The 27,068-nt window shown below is 44.3% G+C and overlaps 1 protein-coding gene across 3 annotated transcripts in view; it reads left to right on the forward strand.

Annotated features, from left to right (window-relative positions):
• LOC128684950 (murinoglobulin-1) overlaps positions 1-27,068 on the forward strand; it is a 206,200-nt gene that overhangs the window by 157,451 nt on the left and 21,681 nt on the right. For all 3 annotated transcript variants that reach the window (XM_070099615.1, XM_070099712.1, XM_070099663.1), the window contains exons 24-25: positions 2,001-2,152; positions 2,265-2,477. In XM_070099615.1, coding sequence (XP_069955716.1) covers positions 2,001-2,152; positions 2,265-2,477 — 365 coding nt within the window. The remainder of the gene's footprint in view (positions 1-2,000; positions 2,153-2,264; positions 2,478-27,068) is intronic.

The raw sequence follows: 27,068 nt of genomic DNA on the forward strand, positions 1-27,068 counted from the left end.
GACACATTTTGATATGGCATGTGTATAATTTTAACTGTGATCCATATAACGTACGTATGTATGTGTGTAATAAGATCCTAGTAACCAGGTGATATCACAGTATGCAAAATAACCAGTGAAAAAAAAATAGTGAAATTTCAAGTGTTTTCGAAATTTCTCACATCACTATTTTTTTTACTGTTGTTGGTGTTTTTGTGTATTGTATGTGTACTCACCTAATTGTGGTTGCAGGGGTCGATTTATAGCTCCTGGGTCCGCCTCTTCAGTGGTCGCTACTAGGCTCACTCTCCCTGTTCCATGAGCTGTGTATAGATCCTGCCTCCACTACATCACTTTCCAAACTGTTCCACTTCCTGACAACTCTGTGACTAAAGAAATACTTCCTAACATCCCTGTGACTCATCTGTGTGTGTGTGTTCGCGTGTTCGCGCGCACACGTGCATAAACTTGTCGAATAGATCGAACTCCCTTAAAAATTAAACTTTAAAAAAATTACAGAATGATAGATAATTTTTTTCATTGACAATGATATAAAGATTTATATTTTTGGAAAATAAAACTAAGAAACCTCACCTGACCTTCCTTCAACTAACGCTTTTTTTAGCTAAACTCTTGAGATATATATATATATATATATATATATATATATATATATATATATATATATATATATATATATATATATATATGTCGTGCCGAACAGGCAGAACTTGTGATCTTGGCTTAAATAGCAACGCTCATCTTGCCATATAGGACAAGTGAAAATTTGTGTATGCAATAATTTCGCCAAAATAATTCTGAACCTAACGAAAAAAATATATTTCACTGTGTTTGTTTAGTATTAAATTATTGTAAACGTATTTAAAATATATTTAGTTGAGTAAGGCTAAAATAAATTGCTCTTGTTATAATAAGGTAAGTTTTCTAAGATTCTTTTGGTGCAAAATTAAAATTTTTTACCTTAACATTAATGAAAAAAATATATCTTTAAACGTACAAGAGAAAATTTCAGAAAGGACCTAATTTTAAATGAGATCTTACTAATTGACCAGTTTTACATATTCGGCACACGACATATATATATATATATATATATATATATATATATATATATATATATATGTATAATTTATATATATATATATATAAATAATTTATATATATATATATATATATGTCGTGCCGAATAGGCAGAATTTGCGATCTTGGCTTAAGTAGCAACGTTCATCTTGCCATATAGGACAAGGGAAAATTGTGTATGCAATAATTTCGCCAAAATCATTCTGAATCTAACGAAAAACTATATTTCACTGTTTGTTTAGTATTAAATTACTGTAAACAAATCTAAAATATACATGTATTTAACTGGGTTAATCTAAAATAAATTGCTCTTGTTATAATAAGGTTACGTAAGTTTTCTAAGATTCTTTTGGTGCAAAATTAAAAATTTTTACATTAACATTAATGAAAAAAAAAATATATTTAAACGTATAAGAGAAAATTTAAAAAAAGACTTAATTTTAAATGAGTTCTTGCTAATTGACCAGTTTTACATATTCGGCACGACATGTGTGTATATATATATATATATATATATATATATATATATATATATATATATATATATATATATATATATATATATATATATATATACATATATATATAATTTATATTTAATACTACATTAAAGCAATAATACATATTTTTTTTCGTTATGCTCAGATTAAATTTAGCCCCCCCAAAAAAAAAATATCTTTGCTAATTCGGCAAAGGACGGCCTTGCTATGTGTGCTAAACTGCGCGATTCGACTTAAACAGCACCCCACACACAATATGTATGTACGTATGTATATGTCATGCCGATTAAGCCGAATCGCCCTGTAATATATATAAATATATATAATATACAATTTTCTGTAAAACTAAGTAAGACTGATTTAAGCAAGTTAGAGTTCATCGAAAATGTTTGCAAATTCATTTGCATACATTATTTTCAGCTAAAAATGCAGCATTATCAGTTGAGACTGCAGGATATGCTGTCCTAGCTATGATGGCCAGTGACAGCAGACTGTACGAACAAAAGGCAAGGAAAGTGATTAAATGGATCTCCACGCAGAGAAATGGAAGAGGTGGCTTCTACTCCACGCAGGTTATCTATTTTCTCTCTCAATTGCACATTAATGATTGATTAATATTCTGTAATATACAACATTTTTGTTTTGTCAGAATAATTTTTGTCTTGCTGTTTTACTTTCACGCAGGATACAGTTGTTGCCCTTCAAGCTCTCTCAAGCTACGAGACTCGTTTCTATGAGGGTGATTTAAACATGGTCGCCACAGTAAACGCAAGTGGTTTTGATTATTCTTTCACAGTGGACGAAAGCAACAAATTCTTGACTCAGCTAATGCCACTACCCGACCTTCCAACCAGAATCAGTCTTAATATAGTGGGTCAAGGCTGTGTCATGGTTCAGGTAGGTTTATCACCATTATATGTTACGGCAAGAGAGAAGGGGAAGGAGGAAACAAACTTGAGACTAATTTTTTTTTTCTTTCAGTATACTTAATAAAGTTCGTCCCGAACGAAACATTGTCTTTAGTAGAGGCTCATTCATGTATAGTTTTCTCTTCATTACATATTCAGCAGTTTTTGCCATATTTAAAATATGTGACATCCCTACAGGTATCACGTAGGTCGATTGGTAGCGCATTCAGCGCACACATTGACGTCCATGGTTCGATCCCAGTTCACCTAGCAGTAAGTGGGTACCTTGGTGTTAGCCGACTGACTAGTGTGAATCGCATCTTAGGGGACAAACTTAACCTAAATTGATAAATTAGACACCTGTGCAACACTTGGGTATCTTTATTGAGGAAACGTTTTGCCACACAGTGGCTTCATCAGTTGTATACAAAGAAGAATGGTGAAGATCAGGAGTTTAAGGTAATCAGTCCTTCAGCCTTGAGTCAATGTAATTAGTCTTGAAAAGAACACAGCTTATACGCAAAGTGGCTTATATACTGTAGACAGGTGAGGCGAAGCAGTTGCAGGCATTATTATATTTGGCAAATCCATATGTGGAAGTAGGTCATGCCTGAAGGTTAGGTTAGTGAATTCCCTATATCAAGATTCCAAGATGTTACTGTGTCTGACAGGAATGTAGATAAATGGTTCAGAGAACCAACAAGTTGATAAATTAGACACATGTGCAACACTTGGGTATCTTTATTGAGGAAACGTTTCGCTACACAGTGGCTTCATCAGTTTTATACATGAGAACATAAGAAAGAAGGAACACTGCAGCAGGCCTACTGGCCCATGCGAGGCAGGTACAAGTCACCTACCGGCTTAAACCATTAACCCAACCTAGTCAGGTCCATTATTATAATAAAAAAGAAGCACTAAACCACAAGGGCTATACAGCATAGTCAGGTCCAGATCACATCCACTCAAGTATTTAACCTATTTTTAAAACTACACAATGTTTTAGCTTCTGTGAGGGTATTCGGAAGTTTGTTCCACTAGTCCACAACTCTATTATCAAACCAGTGCTTTCCTATATCCTTCCTGAATCTGAATTTTTCCAACTTGAAACCATTGCTGCGAGTCCTGTCTTGGCTAGATATTTTTAGCACGCTATTTACATTCCCTTTATTTATTCCTGATTTCCATTTATGAAGACAAGAAGTACAAACAGCTGTTCGGACTATTATTATTATTATAATCAAAAAGAAGCGCTAAGCCACAAGGGCTACACAGCGCTGCAGGGTAGGGAACGAAGCGAGGGTATTGGATGGCAGAAGGGAGGAGGGATGATCAGTAGGTTACAGAAAACAGTGGGACAGGGGTTAGTACGGGGGTAGAGGATAGCAAGAGATTGAAGTAGAAAGGGCTGAAAGTATCAGAATTTGTGAAGTCAGTTGTCAAAAAGTCAGTGAGAGAGTCCGGATGAAAGGTGGGTCCATCAGCGAGAAGGGAAGGTAAAGAGAGAGCAGCGGAGCGAAGACGACGACGGAGGTAAATTCTGCATGCTCGTTGATAAAGTGGGCAGTCCAACAGAATGCGGCTGACTGATAATGGAGCTTGGCAATTCTCACAGAGAGGAGCAGGGCGCCTCTCCATGAGATATCCATTAGTAAGACGAGTATGGCCAATGCGAAGACGGGAGACTAGTCTCCCAACTTCGACACTGGTGATAAGAAGACGGCCAGTAACCTATACTTGGTTTAATAGATTGAAGTTTGTTGCCGAGCATAGTAGACCAACAGTGTTGCCAATGGGTGTGAAGGTGGGAAGATATTGCAGCAAAACAGTCCGTAAATGGAATACCTCTATATGAAACTGGTAGGTCATGTACTGCTGACCGCGCAGCAGTGTCTGCCTGTTCATTGCCCTGTATGTCAACATGACCAGGGACCCAACAAAAAACAATATCTTTATGCTTCTTAAAGATGCGGCGTAGCCAAAGTTGGATACGGAGGACTAAGGGGTGAGGTGTATCAAATTTCTGTATAGCCTGTAAAGCACTAAGGGAGTCTGAGACAACCACAAATGATGACACAGGCATAGATGCAATACGGATAAGTGCTGCAAGGATGGTATACAATTCAGCAGTAAAAATACTAGCCGGAGATAGTAAATGCCCTTGTACTACGCTGTCCGGAAACACTGCTGCGAATCCTACGCTGTCAGAAGACTTAGAGCCATCTGTGTACACAGCAATGGCATGAGAATGAGTGAAAGTGGTCAAGAAAAAGAGAGCGAGAAGCGACCGTAGACAGTTGGGCTTTCGAGCAAGGGAGAGAGAAAGAACAGATTCGAACAGCTGGAACTTCCCAGGGGGGGGTAGGGAAAAGTGAGATGCTACATGAACATAGAAAGGTGGTAATTGAAGAGAAGACAAGAGCGAATGAAGGTGAAGAGAGAAGGGACTGAGTAAACAGGGGCGGCGAACAAATAAAGAATGTCTACTAATATCAGTGACCATTCTATAAATGGAAGGATTGCGGAGATCATGAGAGCGTACATAGTAGCGAAGGCAATGGGCATCACGGCGATCGGATAAGGATGGAACGTTCGCTTCTGCATAGAGGCTCTCGACAGGGGAAGAGCAAAAAGCACCAAGGCATAAACGTAATCCTTGGTGATGAATGGGGTTAAGGCTAGAGAGAGTAGCAGGAGATGCCGCTGAATAGATCTGGTCACCATAATCAAGTTTCGATAAAATAAGGGTGGAATGTAGGCGAAGGAGGGTTTGACGATCAGCTCCCCATGAAAGATGAGCAAGGGTTTTAAGAAGGTTCAGCCGGCTGTGACAAGTTGCCTTCAGAGAGGTAATGTGAGGTTTCCAGGATAACCTACGATCAAAGAGGAGGCCCAGAAACTTGACTGTATCACGTTCAGGGATACGGGAGCCATAGAGGTACAAAGGATGATCTGAGGTGACAGAGTGTCTAGTGAAAGTAATTTGGTGGGTTTTAGTGCTGGAAAATTTAAACCCACGTGTGGTGGCCCAATTGGAAACACGGTCGACCACATGCTGGAGAGAAACTGTAATGAGGTGACAGTCAGCGCCTGCACAGGCAATAGCGAAGTCATCAACATAGAGTGATGACCAAATATTTGATGGAAGACTAGAGGCCAAATCATTAATAGCAAGGAGAAAAAGTGTTGTGCTCAGAACACATCCCTGGGGGATACGGTCAGCTTGGATAAAGTCCGGGGAGAGCACATTATTAACCCGAACACGGAAATGCCTGTCAGTTAAAAAGTTCTTAAGGAAGGATGGTAGATTGCCTCGAAGGCCTAAGGAGTGGGCTTGGGCTAAAATATTATACCTCCAAGTTGTGTCATATGCCTTCTCAAGGTCAAAAAATATGGCAATAACTGAGTGGTTATTCGCAAAGGCATTACGAACATATGTATCCAAGCGTAGTAAGGGGTCTATGGTAGAACGTCCCTTACGAAAGCCATAGTGACGAGTGGAGATACTGTTGTGTGTCTCTAAATACCACACTAAACGTCTATTTACTAGGCGTTCCATCACTTTGCAAACTGCACTGGTAAGAGCAATGGGACGATAGTGGGAGGTTTCATGTCCCGTAGTGCCTGGTTTGCGGAAAGGGAGAACAATGGTGGATTTCCACAGCTGTGGAAGAACTCCTTGTGACCAAATAAAATTGTAAAGGCGTAATAGGACTGCAAGGGCTGACTGATGTAAATGTTGTAGCATATGAATATGAATGTCGTCGGGCCCAGCTGCCGATGATCGGCAAGCTGAGTGTTGCCTCCAGTTCTTGAAGTGTAAAAGGCACATTATACTGTTCTTCTCTGAGAGAAGAAAAGTCCAAGGGTGCTAACTCTCTGGCAGACTTTGAGGAAAGAAATGAGGGGCATAGATGGAGTCCCTAAGAAATACGGACCAGATGATTGCCAATTTCATTGGCAACATCTAGTGGGTTTGCTATATCAACACCGGCAACCTGCAGAACAGGAGCCGGGTCAGGAGAATATTTACCACTCAGTTTTCGTACTTTTTTCCAGACTGCACTCATAGAGGAAGCAGAGGTGATGGTGGAGACATAATCTCACCAGCAAGTGCGTTTAGCATCACGGGTGACATGGCGAGCGATCGCATGCTTCTGCTTAAAATCAAGAAGTCTTTCTGTGGTTCTATTGTACCGGTACCTGCCCCATGCAGTGCGTTTCAAACGTACTGCACGAGCACAAGCAGGAGACCACCAAGGCACGCATTTCTGAGAATGCCTGCCCGAAGTTTGGGGTATAGAATGAGAAGCTGCGGTTAAAACGGAGGACGAGAAGAGGTGTAAAAGCTCATCGATGGAGGACGAAGAAGGAACCTCTCTAAAAACAGTTAGGTGTGAGTAAAGGTTCCAATTTGCCTGATCAAATTGCCAGCGTGGGATGCGAAGAGGTGGTGAATATGAAGGGGAAGTAAGAATGATTGGGAAATGAGCGCTGTCATGTAAGTCTGGGAGAACAGACCAAGTGAAGTCTAATGTGGCGGAGGAAGAGCAGACTGAGAAATCGATGCAAGAGAGAGTGTGAGTCCGAGGATCAAAATGGGTGTGAGTACCTGTATTTAAAACATGGAGGGGGTGGGTGGCAAGAAAAGCCTCTAACTGAATGCCACGAGAATCACAGTGAGACCCCCCCAGAGAAAATGGTGGGCATTAAAATCACCAAGTAACAGATTCGGTGTCAGTAATGACGAAACAAGAAAGGCAATATCCGGAATAGATAATGCCTGAGAAGGAGAGAGATATAAAGAACAGAGCGTATACCACCTATGCAAGTGGATACGGGCTGCTGTGTAATGCAGCGAAGTATGAACAAATAGCTGATGGTACGGAATATCAGTGCGTAGAAGAAGGGCACTTTCATTAAAGGTCCCATCAGGAAAAGGATCTGAAGAATATAATAAATTATAGCCTGAGATGGGAGACGTAACAGCAGAGTGTAATTTTGGTTCCTGTAAGCAAACACCAACAGGGGAAAACTGGGAGAGTAACATCTGAAGCTCACCCGGATTACCCCTGAGGCCGCGTATATTCCACTGTAAATAGGCCATGATTGGCAATGATAAAGATACCTGAAATCTGCAGGTAAGGGTTCCTACGGACTAGAGGGGTTAGAAAAGTGCACATGCGGAGGCAGTGGAAAACGTTCAAGCAGTGAAGGAACGGTGCGCTGTGAAGAAAGGAGTTGCGCAGATGGAGCAGAGGAGAGAGAAGGAGCGGAGGGTGGATCAGTGTACATTGATGGTTTGGTCTCTGCAATATATTCAGAGATTGCTTCAAGTGTTTCAGAATTCAGAGACGTCGTATGGGAGACAATATTGGAAATGGTAGTGGAGGATGAGTAAAGATTGGAACTGTATTGGACTCTACCAAGGTAGGGGGGGGCGAAAGGGGGAGGGAACTGGAGAAGCGTGGAAGGGGACAGAAGAGGCAGAAACCTGGGAGGTGGCAGAAGAGGAAGAAACTTGGGAGGGAACAGGGGAGGAAGGTACAGTACGAGGGGGAGGGTGAACCTCTACACTTGTAACAGAGCCAGTGAGAGGGGGAGAACCAGGTACAGAGACAGGGAAGGTAAAATGAGGAGGTGGAAGATGGGTAGGAGGTGTTAACGGACCTTTTTTTGACTTTTGAGAAGTAGAGGGACGATTGGGAGGAGGTGTCATACGAGATCTCGTCGCTACTGAGGCTTGTGAGAGAGAACACGAAGAAGCGAGATCAGACTGAGGCATTGAAGTAGGGATGTCTGAGCCGAGGACAGCAAAAGAATTAGATACAGGAGTGACTATGGGAGAGGTAACCACAGAGGTGGGTGCAGAAGATGGGATACCAGAAGTGGGGGGACGTTTTGAAACACGGGAATAAGAAACACGAGGTAGTCTCCCTTGGAGGCGGAGATGAGAAACTGCCATGGCATAAGGGAGACCTTCTGCCTCTTTGAGGTAACGGATTTCCTGCTCATTTAAGTAGACTTGACAATGGCGAGAGTACGAAGGGTGAGCCTCACGACAATTAAGGCAAGAGGGAGGTCAATTGCAAGACGTATTAGAATGGTCATCGGCACCACAGACTGGGCATTCGGCGATAGATCTGCAATATTTCGCTGGATGGCCAAATCGCCAGCAATTTCTACACTGTTGCGGTGTAGGGATCACCTTTCTAACTTGTAACCGATGTCCTGCTACATAAACTGAGGATGGGAGTTCACGGCTGTCAAAAGTTAAATGAGCCACACTGCTAGGGTATCGTCTCTGCCCACGGGCAGGAAGAACGTAAGTGTCTACCTTGAGGATTGGGAGATCTTGGAGTTCCAGCTGTTCAAGAATGTCAGTGCCACGTCTGGAAATTTTGTTGGAATGATGTTTTTCAATAGTGACAGGAACAGTATCGATATGGGAAAGGCGAGAAAGCTCATGAGCCTGGGTAGCATTCTGTACGGTGATGATGTGCGTACCGCTCTTAAGAGCATGAAAAGAAATATCTTTACCAACATGGCATAGGAGTGCCTTGCCAATACTGTGGTCAGATAGGCAGTAGAGGAAGTCGGTCGTAAAGTGAAGAATTTAGTCCATTGTGCAGTCTGAAACTGAGCGTGGAAAGGTAGTGAAGGACGTGTCGACCTTTTCTGAGAAGAATGAGAAGGTGGAGAAGTATCATCAGCAGGTAATTGTTGTTGCCGTTTAGGCGTGGGACCAGAGTTGGTCCAACGTGGAACAGGTCGGCGATTCGAAAATTGCCGCACCGTAGAGGGAGAGGCTGGAAGCATAGTCAGAGGAGAGCGAAGGTCAGATAAATCGAAGGAGTCAGTCGAGGCCTCAGTACCTGAAGCGGGTGAGGAAACAGCACCGGCAAGAGGCATGAGGAGTGTCCGAAGAGTGGTCCAAAGACGAGGCGGGGTCAGAACAGGGTGCGGTATCAAGAAGGGGCCCGGGGGTAGCAGGTTCATGGACTAGGGCTGCCATGGTTAGGTTACTTCTTTCTTTTTGTTTTTAAGAAAAAAAAAAGAAAGAAGAAAATAAAAATAAAAAAAAGAATAAAACAAAGGGGGGACCGGGGAGGGATAGTTCCTAGGAGGAATGAAAGGGCCAGAAATCTCCCTCTGTGCCCAAGAGAACCTCAGCACCGCAAGTAGCGCAGATGCAGCATGGAACCCGTGCCATACCCTACCCATCATGCCAGTAAACCGGCAATCCGGGATAGCAACCTCACATCTGCCGAGCTACCTCGGTGGACAAAAGAGAGGGCGGCCGGAAATTCACCACAAAGCATACCTCCTTCGGCCACCACCCCCAGAATCTGAAAGGTGGCTTCCAGAGATACACCCGTCGCCCGAGAGACACCCAAAGCCACCCTCCGGGATACAGGAGAGGGATCGGGACATCCCCAGGCAATCCAGATTCCACGGCAAACTACGCCACCGCCAAGAACCTCAACGGAATGGGATGGATCCCGGTACCCTTTCCCCTACCTAGGAACTAGCATGCCTGTGGGAAAAAAAAAAAAAAAAGGCCAAAAAGGAAGGGCAAAAGGGAGGGGTGGGGAGTAGGAGGAGGAAAGGAAAAAGGGGAGGATGGGATAGGGAACGGGGGATTGGGGGGTAATTAGGTTCGGTCTGAGGAAGGAGACCGACAGGTCTAATTCCTCAGACCAAGAGCCTCTTCACCACGCCAAGGAGCCCCCCTTGAAGAGGCTGTTCGGACTAGCCATGGGCTCACCCCTTAGTGCAGGACTTGCCAATTTATATATAGAGGACCTAGAATCCAGATGGATCCTCAGTAACATCCCTAGGTCAGCTACATGAATGTGGTACATTGATGATTTTTTGGCCATGGTACCCAAAAATATACACGTACGTGGCATCAACACCACCAACATTCTGGAAGCTACTATTAAGTTTACACTAGAGGAGGACAACCAATTACCTTTTCTCGACGTTCTCCTACTCATTGGTGAAAACACTTTTATTTTCAAATCTACCTTGACCTACCTACAAGAATGATCTACATTTCTCACCATGACACCAGAACTAAAAGAGGGGTAATTATTGGCTTCTTTCTGAGAGCCTACAGAATTTCCAGTCCACAGTTCCTCGAAGAAGAATGCACATACATCACCCATTCTTTTAGTTCACTACAATTTCCCCTACACTTCTTACATGACTGCAGGAAATGATTGACACGTATCCTCAACAAGACCAACACCGATCAGGTTGAAGAAAGGCCTCCAAGTTACATCATTTTACCTGTCAGCAACTTTCCTATTAATGTTTCAAAAATGTTTGACAGAAAACTAGCTAAAATATCTACCAGCTCATCAACTACTATTAGAAAACTGATACAAAAACCCAAGCATGATTCTGGCACAAGTGCAGGAATTTACATTATAATACCATGTGGGGGTGTGACAAAATATATGTGGGGGATACATCCAGATCTCTGGACATTAGGATCACAGAACACAAAAATGCTTGCAGAAATGATGACCATAAAAACGCGTGTTCAACATTGGGACGATGTTAGACACCTTATGAAATTCAGTGAGGCTAAACTAGTGATTAAAGAAGACGATTTAAGATGGAGAAAATGCATAGCTGCTGCCCTGATTGCTTTCAGTAACACTATAAAGCAAAAGTCCTGCATTTACAGTATCTTAAAATTGCTAATCAACAGGATATTACCCAATTTGGAAACTGCTGTAACATTATATCAACAGGTCCCTCTGTAACCATCCATCTCACCACATTAGTTCTACCACTACTGCTACCACCTCTATCCACACAACACCCCACCTGATAACTGCCACTATACATATATACATGCGTTTTCTTAGTTTTCTCAGTACGTATTAGGACTGAAGAAATCACTCGTGGTGAAACGTTTCCTTTAATAAATGTCCTGAACTGTATAAGTGTCTTTTTCCACATATATCCCCTAATTCTACGCCTTTCTAGAGAGTGCAGATTCAGGGCCCTCAGTCTTATCCTCATAGGGGAGATTTCCGATTACATGGGATAAACTTTATCCTCCTCCTTTGTATGTTTTCCAGTGAATTTACATCCATTCTGTAATACGGTGACCAGAACTGTGCAGTAGAATCTAAATGAGGCCTAACCAAAGATATATAGAGTTGAAGAACAACCTGAGGACTTCTATTGTTTCTTGACATGAAGAAAATGAGTCTCATTGCTTTATTGCTAACACTTACGCTCTGTTGTCTTACTCTTAGATTACCACTAACCAAAACTCCTAAATCCTTTTTGCAGTCAATAATGTTAAGATCTACATTATTTAGTTTATATGTGGCATGGTTATTTTCCTGTCTGTTTAGAACTTTGCATTTGTCTATATTACACTGCATCTCCCACTTCTCCGACCACTGCATCAATCTATTCAAATCATACTGGAGTGCTCTGTCCTCATTAGAATGAATTGGATGGCCTATTTTGGTGTCATTGGCAAACTTGCTTATGTTGCTATTTATTCCCTCATCTATGTCGTTATGTAAATTGTAAACAACAAAGGGCCCAACACTGACCCCTATGGAAAACCGCTTGTGACATATCCTCACTTTGATTTCTACCTATTTATGCAAACTCTCTACTGCCTATTTGTCAACCATTCTTCAACCCAGGAAAAAAATTCTCCTATTCAGTGTGCCTTAATTTTTCTCAATAGCCTCTGGTGTGGAGCTATCAAAAGCCTTACTGAAGTCCACATACATAATATCATATTCATCACCATGAGCTACCTCCTCAAATACCTTAGCGAAAAAAGTTAGTATATTTGTAAGGCAGGAATGCCCCTTTGTAAAACCGTGTTGAGATTAATTAATCAATTTATGCCTTTTAAGATGGCTATGAATTTCCTCGGCAATTATTCCATAAATTTTCCCACTATGGAGGTAAGGCTTATTGGTCTATAGTTCAAAGCCAAGGACCTGTCACTTGCCTTGTAAATAGGTATTACATTTGCCATTTTCCACTTATCAGGCACTATGCCAAGTTGTAATGATATGTTGAAAGATTAGCCAGAGGTGTGCCAAGTTCCTCTCTACATTCCTTTAAAACCCTTGCAAACAGTTCATCAGGGCATGGGGATTTATTAGGTTTTAATTTCTCTATTTGTCCGAGGACCATGTCACTAGTTACCCTAAATGTGCATATTTTATTATCGTCCTGTTCTACATTATTATTACTATAATAAAAAAGAAGCGCTAAGCCACAAGGACTATACAGCGCTGCAGGGCAGGAAGGAAGCGAGGGCATCAGGTGGCAAAAGGGAGATGGATGAGTAATAGGTTACGGATAACAGCAGGGTAGTGGATGGTGAAAAGGTAAAGGGCAGCAAGAGACTGAACTAGAAAGGGCTGAGGGGAGTGCGAAAAGTATCATCAGAGTTTGTGGAGTAAATCAGTCGTTGTCAAGAAGTCAATGAGAGAGTCAGGATTAAAGGAGGGTCCATCAGCAAGAAGGGAAGGTAAAGAGAGAGTAGTAGAACGAAGACGACGTTGGAGGTAAATTCTGCGTGCTCGTTGATAGAGAGGGCAGTCTAACAGAATGTGGCTAATCGATACTGGAACTTGACACTGCTCACAGAGAGGAACAGGGTGCCTCTCCATGAGATACCCATGAGTAAGACGAGTGTGACCAATGCGAAGGCGGGAGAGAGTGGTCTCCCAACCTCGGCACTGATGACAAGAAGACGGCCAGTAACCTATGCTCGGTTTAATAGAATGAAGTTTGTTACCGAGCAGAGTTGACCAACGTTGTTGCCAACGGGTGCGAAGGTGGGTAGCTATTGCAGCAAAATAGTCCAGAAATGTAACACCTCGATAGGAAATTGGTAGGTCCTGTACTGCTGACCGCGCAGCAGTGTCTGCCTGTTCATTGCCCTGTACGTCGACATGACCAGGGACCCAACAAAAAACAATATCTTTATGTTTGGTATAGATACGGCGTAGCCAAAGTTGGATACGGAGAACTAGGGGATGAGATGTATCAAATTTTTGTATAGCCTGTAGAGCACTAAGGGAGTCTGAGACTACTACAAATGATGACACAGGCATAGATGCGATATGAGTAAGTGCTGTAAGAATGGCATACAGTTCAGCAGTAAAAATGCTAGCTGAAGATAGTAAATGTCCCCGCACGACGCTGTCTGGAAACACTGCTGCGAATCCGACGCCGTCTGAAGACTTAGAGCCATCTGTGTACACAGCGGTGGCATGAGAATGGGAGTGGAAGTGATCAAGAAAAAGAGAGCGGGAAGCCACCGTAGGCAGTTGAGCTTTCGAGCAAGGGAGTGAGAAAGAACAGACCCGAACAGCTGGAACTTCCCAGGGGGGTAGGGAAAAGTGAGATGCTACATGAACATATAAAGGTGGTAACTGAAGGGAAGACAAGAGTGAATGTAGGCGAAGAGAAAAGGGACGGAGTAAACAGGGGCGGCGAACGAATAAAGAATGTCTACTAATATCGGTGACCATTCTATAAATGGAAGGATTGTGTAGATCGTGAGAGCGTACATAGTAGTGAAGGCAATATGCATCACGGCGATCAGACAAGGATGGAACATTCGCTTCTGTATAGAGGCTCTCAACAGGGGAAGAGCGAAAAGCACCAAGGCACAAACGTAATCCTTGGTGATGGATAGAGTTAAGGCTAGAGAGAGTAGCAGGAGAGGCCGTGGAATAAATCTGGTCACCATAATCGAGTTTCGATAAAACGAGGGCTGAATGTAGACGAAGCAGAGTTCGACGATCAGCTCCCCAGGAAAGATGAGCAAGGGTTTTATGAAGGTTTAGTCGGCTGTGACAAGTTGCCTTCAGAGGGGTAATGTGAGGTTTCCAGGATAACCGACGGTCAAAGAGAAGGCCTAGAAACCTGACTGTATCACGTTCAGGGATACGGGAGCCATAGAGATACAAAGGATGATCGGAGATAACAGAGCGTCTAGTGAAAGTAATTTGGTGAGTTTTGGTACTTGAAAATTTAAATCCATGCGTGGTGGCCCAAGTGGAAACACAGTCGACCGCATGCTGGAGAGAAACTGCAATAAGATGACAGTCAGCGCCTGCACAAGCAATAGCGAAGTCATCAACATAGAGTGATGACCAAATATTGGGTGGAAGAACAGAGGCCAAATCATTTATAGCAAGGAGAAACAGTGTTGTGCTTAGAACACATCCCTGAGGGACACCTTCAGCTTGGACGAAGTCCGGGGAAAGAACATTATTGACTCGAACACGGAAATGTCTGTCAGTTAAAAAGTTCTTAAGGAAGGATGGTAGATTGCCTCGGAGGCCTAAGGAATGGGCCTGGGCCAAAATATTATACCTCCAAGTTGTGCCATATGCCTCCTCAAGGTCAAAAAATATGGCAATAACTGAGTGGTTATTCGCAAAGGCATTAGGAACAGGAACATACGTATCCAAGCATAGTAAGGGGTTCTGTATCCAAGTGTAGTAAGGGGTCTATGGTAGAACGGCCCTTACAAAAGCCATATTGACGAGTGGAGAGACTGTTGTGTCTCTAAATACCACACTAAACGTCTATTTACCAGGCGTTCCATCACTTTGCAAACTGCACTGGTAAGAGCAATGGGACGATAGTGGGAGGCTTCATGTCCCATAGTACCTGGTTTGCGGAAAGGGAGAACACTGGCAGATTTCCACAGCTATGGAAGAACTCCTTGTGACCAAATAAGATTGAAAAGGCGTAATAGGACTGCAAGGGCTGACTGATGTAAATATTGTAGCATACGAATATGAATGTCATCAGGCCCAGCTGCCGATAATCGGCAAGCTGAGAGTGTTGGCTCCAGTTCTTGAAGTGTAAAAGGCACATTATACTGTTCTTCTCTGAGAGAAAAAAGTCCAAAGGTACTAACTCTCTGGCAGACTTTGAGGAAAGAAACAAGGGGCACAGATGGAGCCCCTGAGAAATACGGACCACATGATTGCCAATTTCATTGGCAACATCTAGTGAGTTTGCTATATCAACACCGGCAACCCACAGAACAGGAGCCAGGTCAGGAGAATATTTACCACTCAGTTTTCGTACTTTTTTCCAGACTGCACTTATAGAGGAAGCAGAGGTGATGGTGGAGACATAATCTCGCCAGCAAGTGCGCTTAGCATCACAGATGACACGGCAAGCGATCGAATGCTTCTGCTTAAAATCAAGAAGTCTCTCCGTGGTTCTATTGTACCAGTACCTGCCCCACGCAGTGCATTTCAAACGTACTGCATGAGCACAAGCAGGAGACCACCAAGGCACGCATTTCTGAGAATGCCTGCCTGAAGTTTGGGGTATAGAATGGGAAGCTGCGGTTAAAACGGAGGACGAGAAGAGGTGTAAAAGCTCATCAATGGAGGACGAAGAAGGAACCTCACTAAAAACAGTTGTGAGTAAAGGTTCCAATTTGCCTGATCAAATTGCCAGTGTGGGTTACAAAGAGGTGGTGAATATGAAGGGGAAGTAAGAATGATTGGGAAATGGTTGCTGTCATGTAAATCCGGGAGAACAGACCAGGTGAAGTTTAATGCGGCGGAGGAAGAGCAGACCGAGAGATTGATGCAAGAGAGAGTATGAGTCCGAGGATCAAAATGGGTGCGAGTACATGTATTTAAAACATGGAGGGGGTGGGTAGCAAGAAAAGCCTCTAACTGAATGCCACGGGAATCACAGTGAGACCCCCCCAGAGGAAATGATGGGCATTAAAATCGCCAATTAATAGGAGTGGTGGCGGTAATAACGAAACAAGGCAATATATGGGATAGATAATGTCCGAGAAGGAGAGAGATACAAAGAACAATGTGTATACCACCTATGCAAGTGGATACGGGCTGCTGTGTAATGCAGCGAATTACGAACAAATAGCTGATGGTACGGAATATCAGTGCGTAGAAGAAGGGCACTTTCATTAAAGGTCCCATCAGGAAAAGGATCTGAAGAATACAGTAAATTATAGCCTGAGATAGGATAAAGGCAGAGTGTAATTTTGGTTCCTGTAAGCAAACACCAACAGGGGAAAACTGGGAGAGCAACATCTGAAGCTCACCCCGATTACCCCTGAGGCCGCGAATATTCCACTGTAAATAGGCCATGATTGGCAATGATAAAGATACCTGAAATCTGCAGGTAAGGGTGCCTACAGACTAAAGGGGCTAGAAAAGTCCACATGCGGTGGCAAAAGAAAATGTTCAAGTAGTGAAGGAATGGTGCGTTGTGAAGAAAGGAGTTGTGCAGATGGTGAAGTGGAAAGAGAAGGAACAGAGGGTGGATCATTGTCCATTGATGGTTTGGTCTCGGCAATATATTCAGAGATTGCTTCAAGTGTTTCAGAGTTCAGAAACGTCGTATGGGAGACAATATTGGAGATGGAAGGAGGAGGAGTTTGAGTAAAGATCAGAGCTGTAATGGACTGTATCAAGGTAGGGGGGGGGGCAAAAGGGTGGAGGGAACTGGAGAAGTGTGGGAGGAGTCAGAAGAGGCAGAAATCTGGGAGGTGGCAGAAGAGGAAGAAACTTGGGAGGGGACAGGGGAGGAAGGCACAGTACGTGGAGGAGGATGAACCTCCACACTTGTAACAGAGCCAGTGAAAGGGGAAGACCCAGGTACAGAGACCGGGAAGGTAAAATATGGAGGTGGATGAAGGGAAGGAGGGGTTAAAGGAGATTTTTTGGGCCTCTGAGAAGTAGAGGGACGATTGGGAGGTGTCATACGAGGTCAAGATACCGGTGTTTGTGAGGGAGGACACAAAGAAGTGAGGACAGACTGAGGAGTTGAAGTAGGGATGTCTGAGCCCAGGACAGCAAAAGAATTAGATACAGGAGTGACTATGGGACTGGCAACCACAGAGGAGGCTGCAGAAGATGTGACCCCAAAAGTAGGGGGGACACTTTGAAACACGAGAATAAGAAACACGGGGCAGTCTCCCTTGGAGGCGGAGATGAGAAACCCCCATAGCATGAGGGAGACCTTCTGCCTCTTTGAGGCAACGAATTTCCCGCTCATTTAAGTAGACTTGGCAACGGCGAGAGTACGAAGGGTGAGCCTCATGACAATTAAGGCAAGAGGGAGTTCGACTGCAAGACGTATTAGAATGGTCATCGGCACCACAGACTGGGCATTCGGCTATAGATCTGCAATATTTTGCTGGGTGGCCAAATCGCCAGCAATTCCTACACTGTTGTGGTGTAGGGATCACCTTCCGAACTTGTAATGTATGTCCTGCTACATAAACAGAGGATGGGAGTTCACAGCTGTCAAAAGTTAAACGAGCCACATTGCAAGGGTATAGTCTTCGCCCATGGGCAGGAAGAACATAAGTGTCTACCTTGAGAATTGGGAGATCTTGGAGTTCCAGCTGTTCGAGAATGTCAGTGCCACATGTCTGGAAATTCGGTTGGACTATGGTATGGGGCAGAATAACAGTACCACTACAAGAATTGAGGGAATGATGTTTTTTGATAGTGATAGGAATAGTATCGATATGTGAAAGAAGAGAAAGATCACGAGCTTGGGTAGAATTCTGGACTGTGATGATGCGCATACCACTCTTAAGAGCATGAAAGGAAATATCTCTACCAACATGGCATAGGAGCACTTTGCCAATACTATGGTCAGAAAGATAGGCAGAAGAAGTCAGTCTTAATGTAAAGAATTTAGTTCATTGTGTGGTCTGAAACAGTGTGGAGAGGGAGTGCATGACGTGTCGGTCTTTTCCGAGTAGAATGGGAAGATAACGAAGTAACATCATTAGGAGATTGTCGTTGACGTTTAGAAGTGGGACTGGGACCAGAGTCGGTCTGACGTGGGACGGGCTGGCGATTTGAAAATCGCAGCACATCTGCCGAGCTACCTCGGTGGACAAAAGAGAGGGCGGCCGGATATCCGCCACAAAGCATACCTCCTTCAGCCACCACCCCCCGGAATCCGAAAGGTCGCCCGAAAGACACCCAAAGCCACCCTTCGGGATACCGGAGAGGGATCGGGACATCCCCAGGCAATCCAGATTCCACGGCAAACTACACCACCACCAAGAACCTCAACAGGATGGGATGGACCCCGGTACCCTTTCCCCTACCTAGGAATTAGTGCGCCTGTGGGAAAAAATCCCAAAGGCCAAAAAGGAAGGGCAAAAGGGAGGGGTGGGGAGGAGGAGGAAAGGAAAAAGGGGAGGATGGGAAAGGGAAGGGGGGATTAGGGGGTAATTAGGTTCGGTCTGAGGAAGGAGACTGACAGGTCTAATTCCTCAGACCAAGAGCCTCTTCACCACGCCAAGGAGCCCCCCTTGAAGAGGCGAGAAACTGTGGCCAAGCTGATTCTGTGTCTGATGTTTCTAATCTCATATCTTGTCTAAGACAATTTAAAGTATCTCTGATGTACATCGTTACTCCACCACCCTTCCTGTTGACCCTATCAGTGTAGAATAGTTTATAGCCCTGTATGTTGCATTCAGAAGGCATTTCTCTATCTTTCAGGTTGAACCAGGTCTCCATTATAGCAATATCATCTATATTACCTGCACTTGCAAGTAATCTTTGCTCATCTGTCTTATTTCTTAGACTCCTACTGTTTGTATGGTAAACCTTAAGGGAGCTAGTCACTTACTTCCCTTTACTGTCTCTGTTTGCCTTTACTAGCAACTTTATTTTGAATACTGTCTTTTAAACATATCCCTGAGGTATCCTGGTAATATCTGCTGTTTACAACCCTAGTACTGCAGCCTGATTGCTTCCCACACACACCTATACCTCTATAATCTATCAGTTTAAAGTCCTAGACAAGTCAGCAATGGTGCCCCACCTCTCAATCGAGTTGGCTAATGCAATCACTCTGGCCCCAGAGAGATGTACTCCATCCCTTGCATACATATGTTTGCCATAGAATTTGTCAGTTATCAATGAATGGGATTGCAAGTTCCTTGCACTACCTGTCTAGCCAGCAAGATATACAAATTGCTCTACATCCATTCTTTGCCCACTCCCCTTCTAGGCAAAATGCTACATATGATTGGGACCTTTTCCTTAGACCTGACTACATCTTTAGCTGACTTGTACTTATGCAGCAGCTCCTGTCTCCTACTCTTTCCCTATATCATTTCCACCAGCACTAAGACAGATAATGAGCTTGTTCCCATTACCTGATATATCATCCAACCTGCTGACTGTCATCAGCTCCTGGGAAACATACACACAGTCCCACCTTCCTATCGATTACAAAAAGCATGGTCCATATATCTTACCTGTGAGTCACCCACAACCAGAAACCAGAATGTTCTTACCTTAATTAGCAGGGGAGTCAGTGGTACCTTTAACTTCACTAACCATTGAAGTACACTCATACTGGAGAACTGAGAATCTATTTCCTACCTTCAAATCTTCTCTGTTAACCTTCCTTATCTTTGTTTCTTCCTGAATTGTGAACCACTTGCCATTTGAAGCAGCTGCCACTCCCCAATTCAGTTGGTAACCTTTTCTTCCTTACCAGATCCAATCATCTCACACTCATTCCCAAACTCATCTAGGCGAAGTTTCAGCCTTCTGTTTTCCTCCTGAAGTAGAATCTCCTCCTCCTCCTTCAACACTTTAACCTGAGATTCTACAACACTACAGCAAGCCATGATCAGGAGTTTGAGGCAATGAGTCCCTCAGCCAAGTCAGTGTAATTAGTCCATCAATCTTGAAAAGAACACAGCATATGCACAAAGTGGCTTATATACTGTGAATCAGTCATAGGCGATATCACATTTGACAAGTTCATATGTGGAAGTAGGTCCTACCTAAAGGTCAGGCAAGTGAAGAATTCCCTGTATCAAGATCCCTAGTAGGAAATGGGTGATTATTATTATGGGAAAGCACTTAACCCATAGGATTATACAGTGCCTGTGGGGGGGGGGGTGATGTGGAAGGTATTCAGGCTTAATTCAGGGAACTGGGGCACAGATCCAATTCCCTAGATCAAGAGCCCCTCACCAGCATCAAGAAACCTTCCTTCAGGGGAGAAAATAGGTGATAAACAGGCTTAATGAAAGAAGGGGGAGGTTAGTTTCAATTCCTTAATCTAAAGCTCTACCAGCATGAAGGCTATATTACTATTATCAAAACTATGGGCTAAAACACCAGGGTTATACAGCGCTGTAGGATAAAAGTTGTAAGGGCAGTGAAGAGTGCTAAAGGTAGTATAATCAAATTATAAAAAGGAAATGGTAAACCCACAAGGGTCATACACTGCTCCAGGGCAGGGGGTGATGCTGGACCATACGGTAGCAAGGGTGGAGGATATTATAATAAAAAGAGAAGTGCTAGACCTACAAGGGTCATACAGCACAGCATGGCAGGGAAGGGTGCAGGGGTATTGGGTAGCAAGAGGGAGAGAAATTATTAGGTCATGGAGTGCAGGGGTAGAGAGTAGCAAGAGATTGAGGTAGAAAGGCCTGTGAGGAATGCTAAAGGCATCATCATCAATTTGTGCAGTAAATCAGTTGCTGTCAAAAAGTCAACGAGAGTCTGGGTTAAAGGAGGGTCCATCAGCAAGAAGGGAAGGTAAAGTAAGGGCAGTCGAGCTGTGACGACATTGGAGGTGGAGAGGATAACAGAGGGAGAATTAGAAAGGGCTGTGAGGTAGTACAGTCAAGGTGCTAAACCCTTAGGGATTTACATTGCCTGTGGGGGGTTGATGGAAGATATTCAAGATCAAAAAGAAGCGGCCACAAGGATATACAGCGCTCAAGGTGGCAAAAGGGAGATGGATGAGTAATAGGTTCGGATAACAGCGGGGCAGTGGATGGTGAAATAAAGGGCAGCAAGAGACTGAACTAGAAAGGGCTATGCGAAAAGTATCATCAGAGTTTGTGGAGTAAATCAGTCGTTGTCAAGAAGTCAATGAGAGAGTCAGGATTAAAGGAGGGTCCATCAGCAAGAAGGGAAGGTAAAGAGAGAGTAGTAGAACGAAGACAACGTTGGAGGTAAATTCTGCGTGCTTGTTGATAGAGAGGGCAGTCTAACAGAATGTGGCTAATCGATACTGGAACTTGACACTGCTCACAGAGAGGAACAGGGTGCCTCTCCATGAGATACCCATGAGTAAGACGAGTGTGACCAATGCGAAGGCGGGAGAGAGTGGTCTCCCAACCTCGGCACTGATGACAAGAAGACGGCCAGTAACCTATGCTCGGTTTAATAGAATGAAGTTTGTTACCGAGCAGAGTTGACCAACGTTGTTGCCAACGGGTGCGAAGGTGGGTAGCTATTGCAGCAAAATAGTCCAGAAATGGAACACCTCGATAGGAAATTGGTAGGTCATGTACTGCTGACCGCGCAGCAGTGTCTGCCTGTTCATTGCCCTGTATGTCGACATGACCAGGGACCCAACAAAAAACAATATCTTTATGTTTGGTAGAGATACGGCGTAGCCAAAGTTGGATACGGAGAACTAGGGGATGAGATGTATCAAATTTTCGTATAGCCTGTAGAGCACTAAGGGAGTCTGAGACTACTACAAATGATGACACAGGCATAGATGCGATACGAATAAGTGCTGCAAGAATGGCATACAGTTCAGCAGTAAAAATGCTAGCTGAAGATAGTAAATGTCCCCGCACGACGCTGTCCGGAAACACTGCTGCGAATCTGACGCTGTCTGAAGACTTAGAGCCATCTGTGTACACAGCGGTGGCATGAGAATGGGAGTGGAAGTGATCAAGAAAAAGAGAGCGGGAAGCCACCGTAGGCAGTTGAGCTTTCGAGCAAGGGAGTGAGAAAGAACAGACCCGAACAGCTGGAACTTCCCAGGGGGTAGGGAAAAGTGAGATGCTACATGAACATATAAAGGTGGTAACTGAAGGGAAGACAAGAGTGAATGTAGGCGAAGAGAAAAGGGACGGAGCAAACAGGGGCGGCGAACGAATAAAGAATGTCTACTAATATCGGTGACCATTCTATAAATGGAAGGATTGTGTAGATCATGAGAGCGTACATAGTAGCGAAGGCAATGGGCATCACGGCGATCAGACAAGGATGGAACATTCGCTTCTGCATAGAGGCTCTCAACAGGGGAAGAGCGAAAAGCACCAAGGCACAAACGTAATCCTTGGTGATGGATAGAGTTAAGGCTAGAGAGAGTAGCAGGAGAGGCCGCGGAATAAATCTGGTCACCATAATCGAGTTTCGATAAAACGAGGGCTGAATGTAGACGAAGTAGAGTTCGACGATCAGCTCCCCAGGAAAGATGAGCAAGGGTTTTAAGAAGGTTTAGCCGGCTGTGACAAATTGCCTTCAGAGAGGTTATGTGAGGTTTCCAGGATAACCGACGGTCAAAGAGAAGGCCTAGAAACCTGACTGTATCACGTTCGGGGATACGGGAGCCATAGAGATACAAAGGACGATCGGAGATAACAGAGCGTCTAGTGAAAGTAATTTGGCGAGTTTTGGTACTTGAAAATTTAAACCCATGCGTGGTGGCCCAAGTGGAAACACGGTCGACTGCATGCTGGAGAGAAACTGCAATAAGATGACAGTCAGCGCCTGCACAAGCAATAGCGAAGTCATCAACATAGAGTGATGACCAAATATTGGGTGGAAGAACAGAGGCCAAATCATTTATAGCAAGGAGAAAAAGTGTTGTGCTTAGAACACATCCCTGAGGGACACCTTCAGCTTGGACGAAGTCCGGGGAAAGAACATTATTGACTCGAACACGGAAATGTCTGTCAGTTAAAAAGTTCTTAAGGAAGGATGGTAGATTGCCTCGGAGGCCTAAGGAATGGGTCTGGGCCAAAATATTATACCTCCAAGTTGTGTCATATGCTTTCTCAAGGTCAAAAAAATATGGCAATAACTGAGTGATTATTCGCAAAGGCATTACGAACATACGTATCCAAGTGTAGTAAGGGGTCTATGGTAGAACGACCCTTACGAAAGCCATATTGACTAGCGGAGAGACTGTTGTGTGTCTCTAAATACCACATTAAACGTCGATTTACAAGACGTTCCATCACTTTGCAAACTGCACTAGTAAGAGCGATGGGACGATAGTGGGAGGCATCATGTCCTGTAGTACCCAGTTTGCGGAAAGGGAGAACAATGGCAGATTTCCACAGCTGGGGAAGAACTCCTTGTGCCCAAATAAGATTGAAGAGGTGTAAGAGGACTACAAGGGCTGACCGATGTAAATGTTGTAACATACGAATATGAATGTCGTCAGGCCCAGCTGCCGATGATCGGCAAGCTGAGAGAGTTGCCTCCAGTTCTTGAAGTGTAAAAGGCACATTATACTGTTCTTCTCTGAGAGAAGAAAAGTCCAAGGGCACTAACTCTCTGGCAGACTTTGAGGAAAGAAACGAGGGGCATAGATGGAGCCCTCGGGAAATACGGACCAGATGTGTGCCAAGTTCAATGGCAACGTCGAGAGGGTTTGCTACATCAACACCAGCGACCCGTAGAACAGGAGCTGGGTCAGGAGAGTATTTACCACTCAATTTCCTCACTTTTTTCCAGACTGCACTCATAGAAGAAGCAGAGGTGATGGTGGAAACATAGTCTCACCAACAAGTGCGTTTAGCTTCACGGATGACACGGCGAGCGATCGCACGCTTCTGCTTAAAATCAAGAAGTCTCTCAGCAGTTCTATTGTACCGGTACCTGCCCCATGCAGCACGTTTCAAACGTACTGCACGAGCACAAGCGGGAGACCACCAAGGCACGCACTTCTGAGAATGCCTGCCTGAGATTTGGGGTATAGAATGAGAAGCTGCGGTATAAACTGACGTCGAGAAAATGTGTAGGAGCTCATCAATGGAGGATGAAGAAGGAACCTCACTAAAAGCAGTGAGGTGTGAGTAAAGATCCCAATTTGCCCGATCAAATTGCCAGCGAGGGCTACGGAAAGGTGGTGAATAGGAAGGAGAAGTAAGAATGATCGGAAAATGATCGCTGTCATGTAAGTCTGGTAGAACAGACCAGGTGAAGTCTAGTGCAGTGGAGGAAGAGCAGACTGATAGATCGATGCAAGAGAGAGTATGAGTACGAGGATCAAAATGGGTGGGAGTACCTGTATTTAAAACATGGAGGGGGTGAGAGGCGAGAAAAGCCTCCAACTGAATGCCACGTGAGTCACAATGAGACCCCCCCCCAGAGGAAATGGTGGGCATTAAAATCACCAAGTAACAGAAGTGGTGGTCGTAAGGATGAAACAAGAAAGGCAAAGTCTGGGATAGAAAATGCTCGAGAAGGAGAGAGATATAAAGAACATATTGTAAACTACTTATTCAAGTGGATACGGGCTACAGTGTAATGCAGCGAGGTATGGACAAATAGTTGACAGTACGGAATATCATTGCGTAGAAGAAGGGCACTTTCATTAAAGGTCCCATCTGAGAAAGGATCCGAAGAATACAATAAATTATAGCCTGAGATAGGTTGGAAAACAGCCGAGTGTAATTTTGGTTCTTGTAAGCAAGCACCAACAGGGGAAAACCTGGAAAGCAACATCTGAAGCTCACCCCGATTACCCCTGAGGCCGCGGATATTCCACTGTAAATAGGCCATGAAGAAAATATCAGGAATCTGTAGGTAAAGGCACCTACGGACTAGAGGGGTTAGAAAAGTCAACGTGTGGTGGCATTGGAAGATGTTCAAGTAGCGAAGGAACGGAGCGTTGCGAAGAATGGGGTTGTGAAGATGGAGGAGAGGGAAGAGAAGGAACAGGAAAAGAATCAGTGTCCATTGAAGGTTTAGTCTCTGCAATATATTCTGAAGTGGCTTCAAGTGTTTCTGAATTCAAAGATGTATGGGAGACCATATTGGAAATAGAAGGAGGAGGGTGAGTAAAGATTGGGACAGTAATGGACTGTACCAAAGTAGAGGGGGAGGGAAGAGTGTAAGGGACTGGAGATGAAGTGTGGGGGGGGGACAGAAGAGGCAGAAACCTGGGAGGTGGCAGAAGAGGGAGAAACTTGGGAGGGGACGGGGGTGGAAGGCATAGTACGAGGAGGAGGGTGAATCTCCACACTTGTAATAGAGCCAGAGAGAGGGGAAGAACTAGGTACAGAGACTATAAAGGTAAAGTGTGGAGGTGGAAGAAGGGAAGGAAGGGGCAAAGAAGATTTGAGCAATGTGGATTTTTTGGACTTCTGAGTAGAGGGGCGATTGGTATTAGGTGTCGTACGAGGTCTTGTCGATACTGGGGCTTGTGAGGAAGGACGCGAAGATGTGAGAACAGACTGAGTTGTAGTCGGGACGTCAGAGCCAAGGACAGCAAAAGGATTAGATGCTGTAGTGGCTATGGGAGGGGTAACAACAGAGGAGGCTGCAGAAGATGGGACCCCAGAAGTGGGGGGATGTTTGGAAACACGAGAATAAGAAACACGGGGTAGTCTCCCTTGGAGGCGGAGATGAGTAACTGCCATAGCATAAGGGAGACCTTCTGCCTCTTTGAGGCAACGGATTTCACGTTCATTTAAGTAGACCTGGCAACGGCGGGAGTACGAAGGGTGAGCTTCATTACAATTAAGGCAAGATGGAGGTTGACTGCAAGATGTATTAGAATGGTCGTCGGCACCACAGACTGGGCATTCGGCCATAGATCTGCAATATTTCGCTGGGTGACCAAAACGCCAGCAATTTCTACATTGTTGCGGTGTAGGTATCACCTTTCGAACTTGTAACCGATGTCCCGCGACATATACAGAGGACGGGAGTTCTCAGCTGTCAAAAGTTAAACGAGCCACATTGCAAGGGTAACGTCTCCGCCCCCGGGCAGGAAGGACATAAGTGTCTACTTTGAGGATTGGGAGATCCTGGAGTTCCAGCTGTTCAAAAATGTCATTGCCACATGACTGGAAATTCTGTTGGACTATGGTATGGGGCAGAATGACAGTACCACTACAAGAATTGAGAGAAAGATGTTTTTCAATAGTGATAGGAGTAGTATCGATATTCGAAAGGAGAGAAAGATCATGAGCTTGGGTAGCATTCTGGACAGTGATGATGCGCGTACCGCTCGAGAGCGTGAAATGAAATATCTCTGCCAACATGACGCAGGAGCGCTTTGCCAATACTATGGTCAGAAAGGTAGGCAGAAGAAGAAGTTGGTCTTAAAGTAAAGAATTTAGTCCATTGTGTGGTCCGAAACTGAGCGTGGAGAGGGAGTGCTTGACGTGTCGGTCTTTTCCGAGTAGAATGGGAAGGTAAGGAAGGAGCATCATCAGGAGATTGACGTTGGCGTTTAGGAGTAGGACCGGAGTTAGTCCGGCGTGAAATGGGCAGGCGATTCGAAAATTGCCGTACCGTAGAGGGAGAAGCCGGAAGCATAGTCAAAGGAGAGCGGAGTTCAGACAAATCGAAGGAGTCAGTCGAAGCCCCGGTACCTGAAGCGGGTGAGGAAACAGCACCAGCAAGAGGTACAGGGGCATCAGGAGTGTCTGAAGAGTGGTCTAAATACAAGGCAGGGTCAGAATGGGGTGCGGTATCAAGAAGGGGCCTGGGGGTAGTGGTTTCATGGACTAGGGCTGCCATGGTTAGGT

Source organism: Cherax quadricarinatus, chromosome 1 (assembly GCF_038502225.1).
Source record: "Cherax quadricarinatus isolate ZL_2023a chromosome 1, ASM3850222v1, whole genome shotgun sequence".
NCBI classification, from domain to species: Eukaryota; Metazoa; Arthropoda; class Malacostraca; order Decapoda; family Parastacidae; genus Cherax; species Cherax quadricarinatus.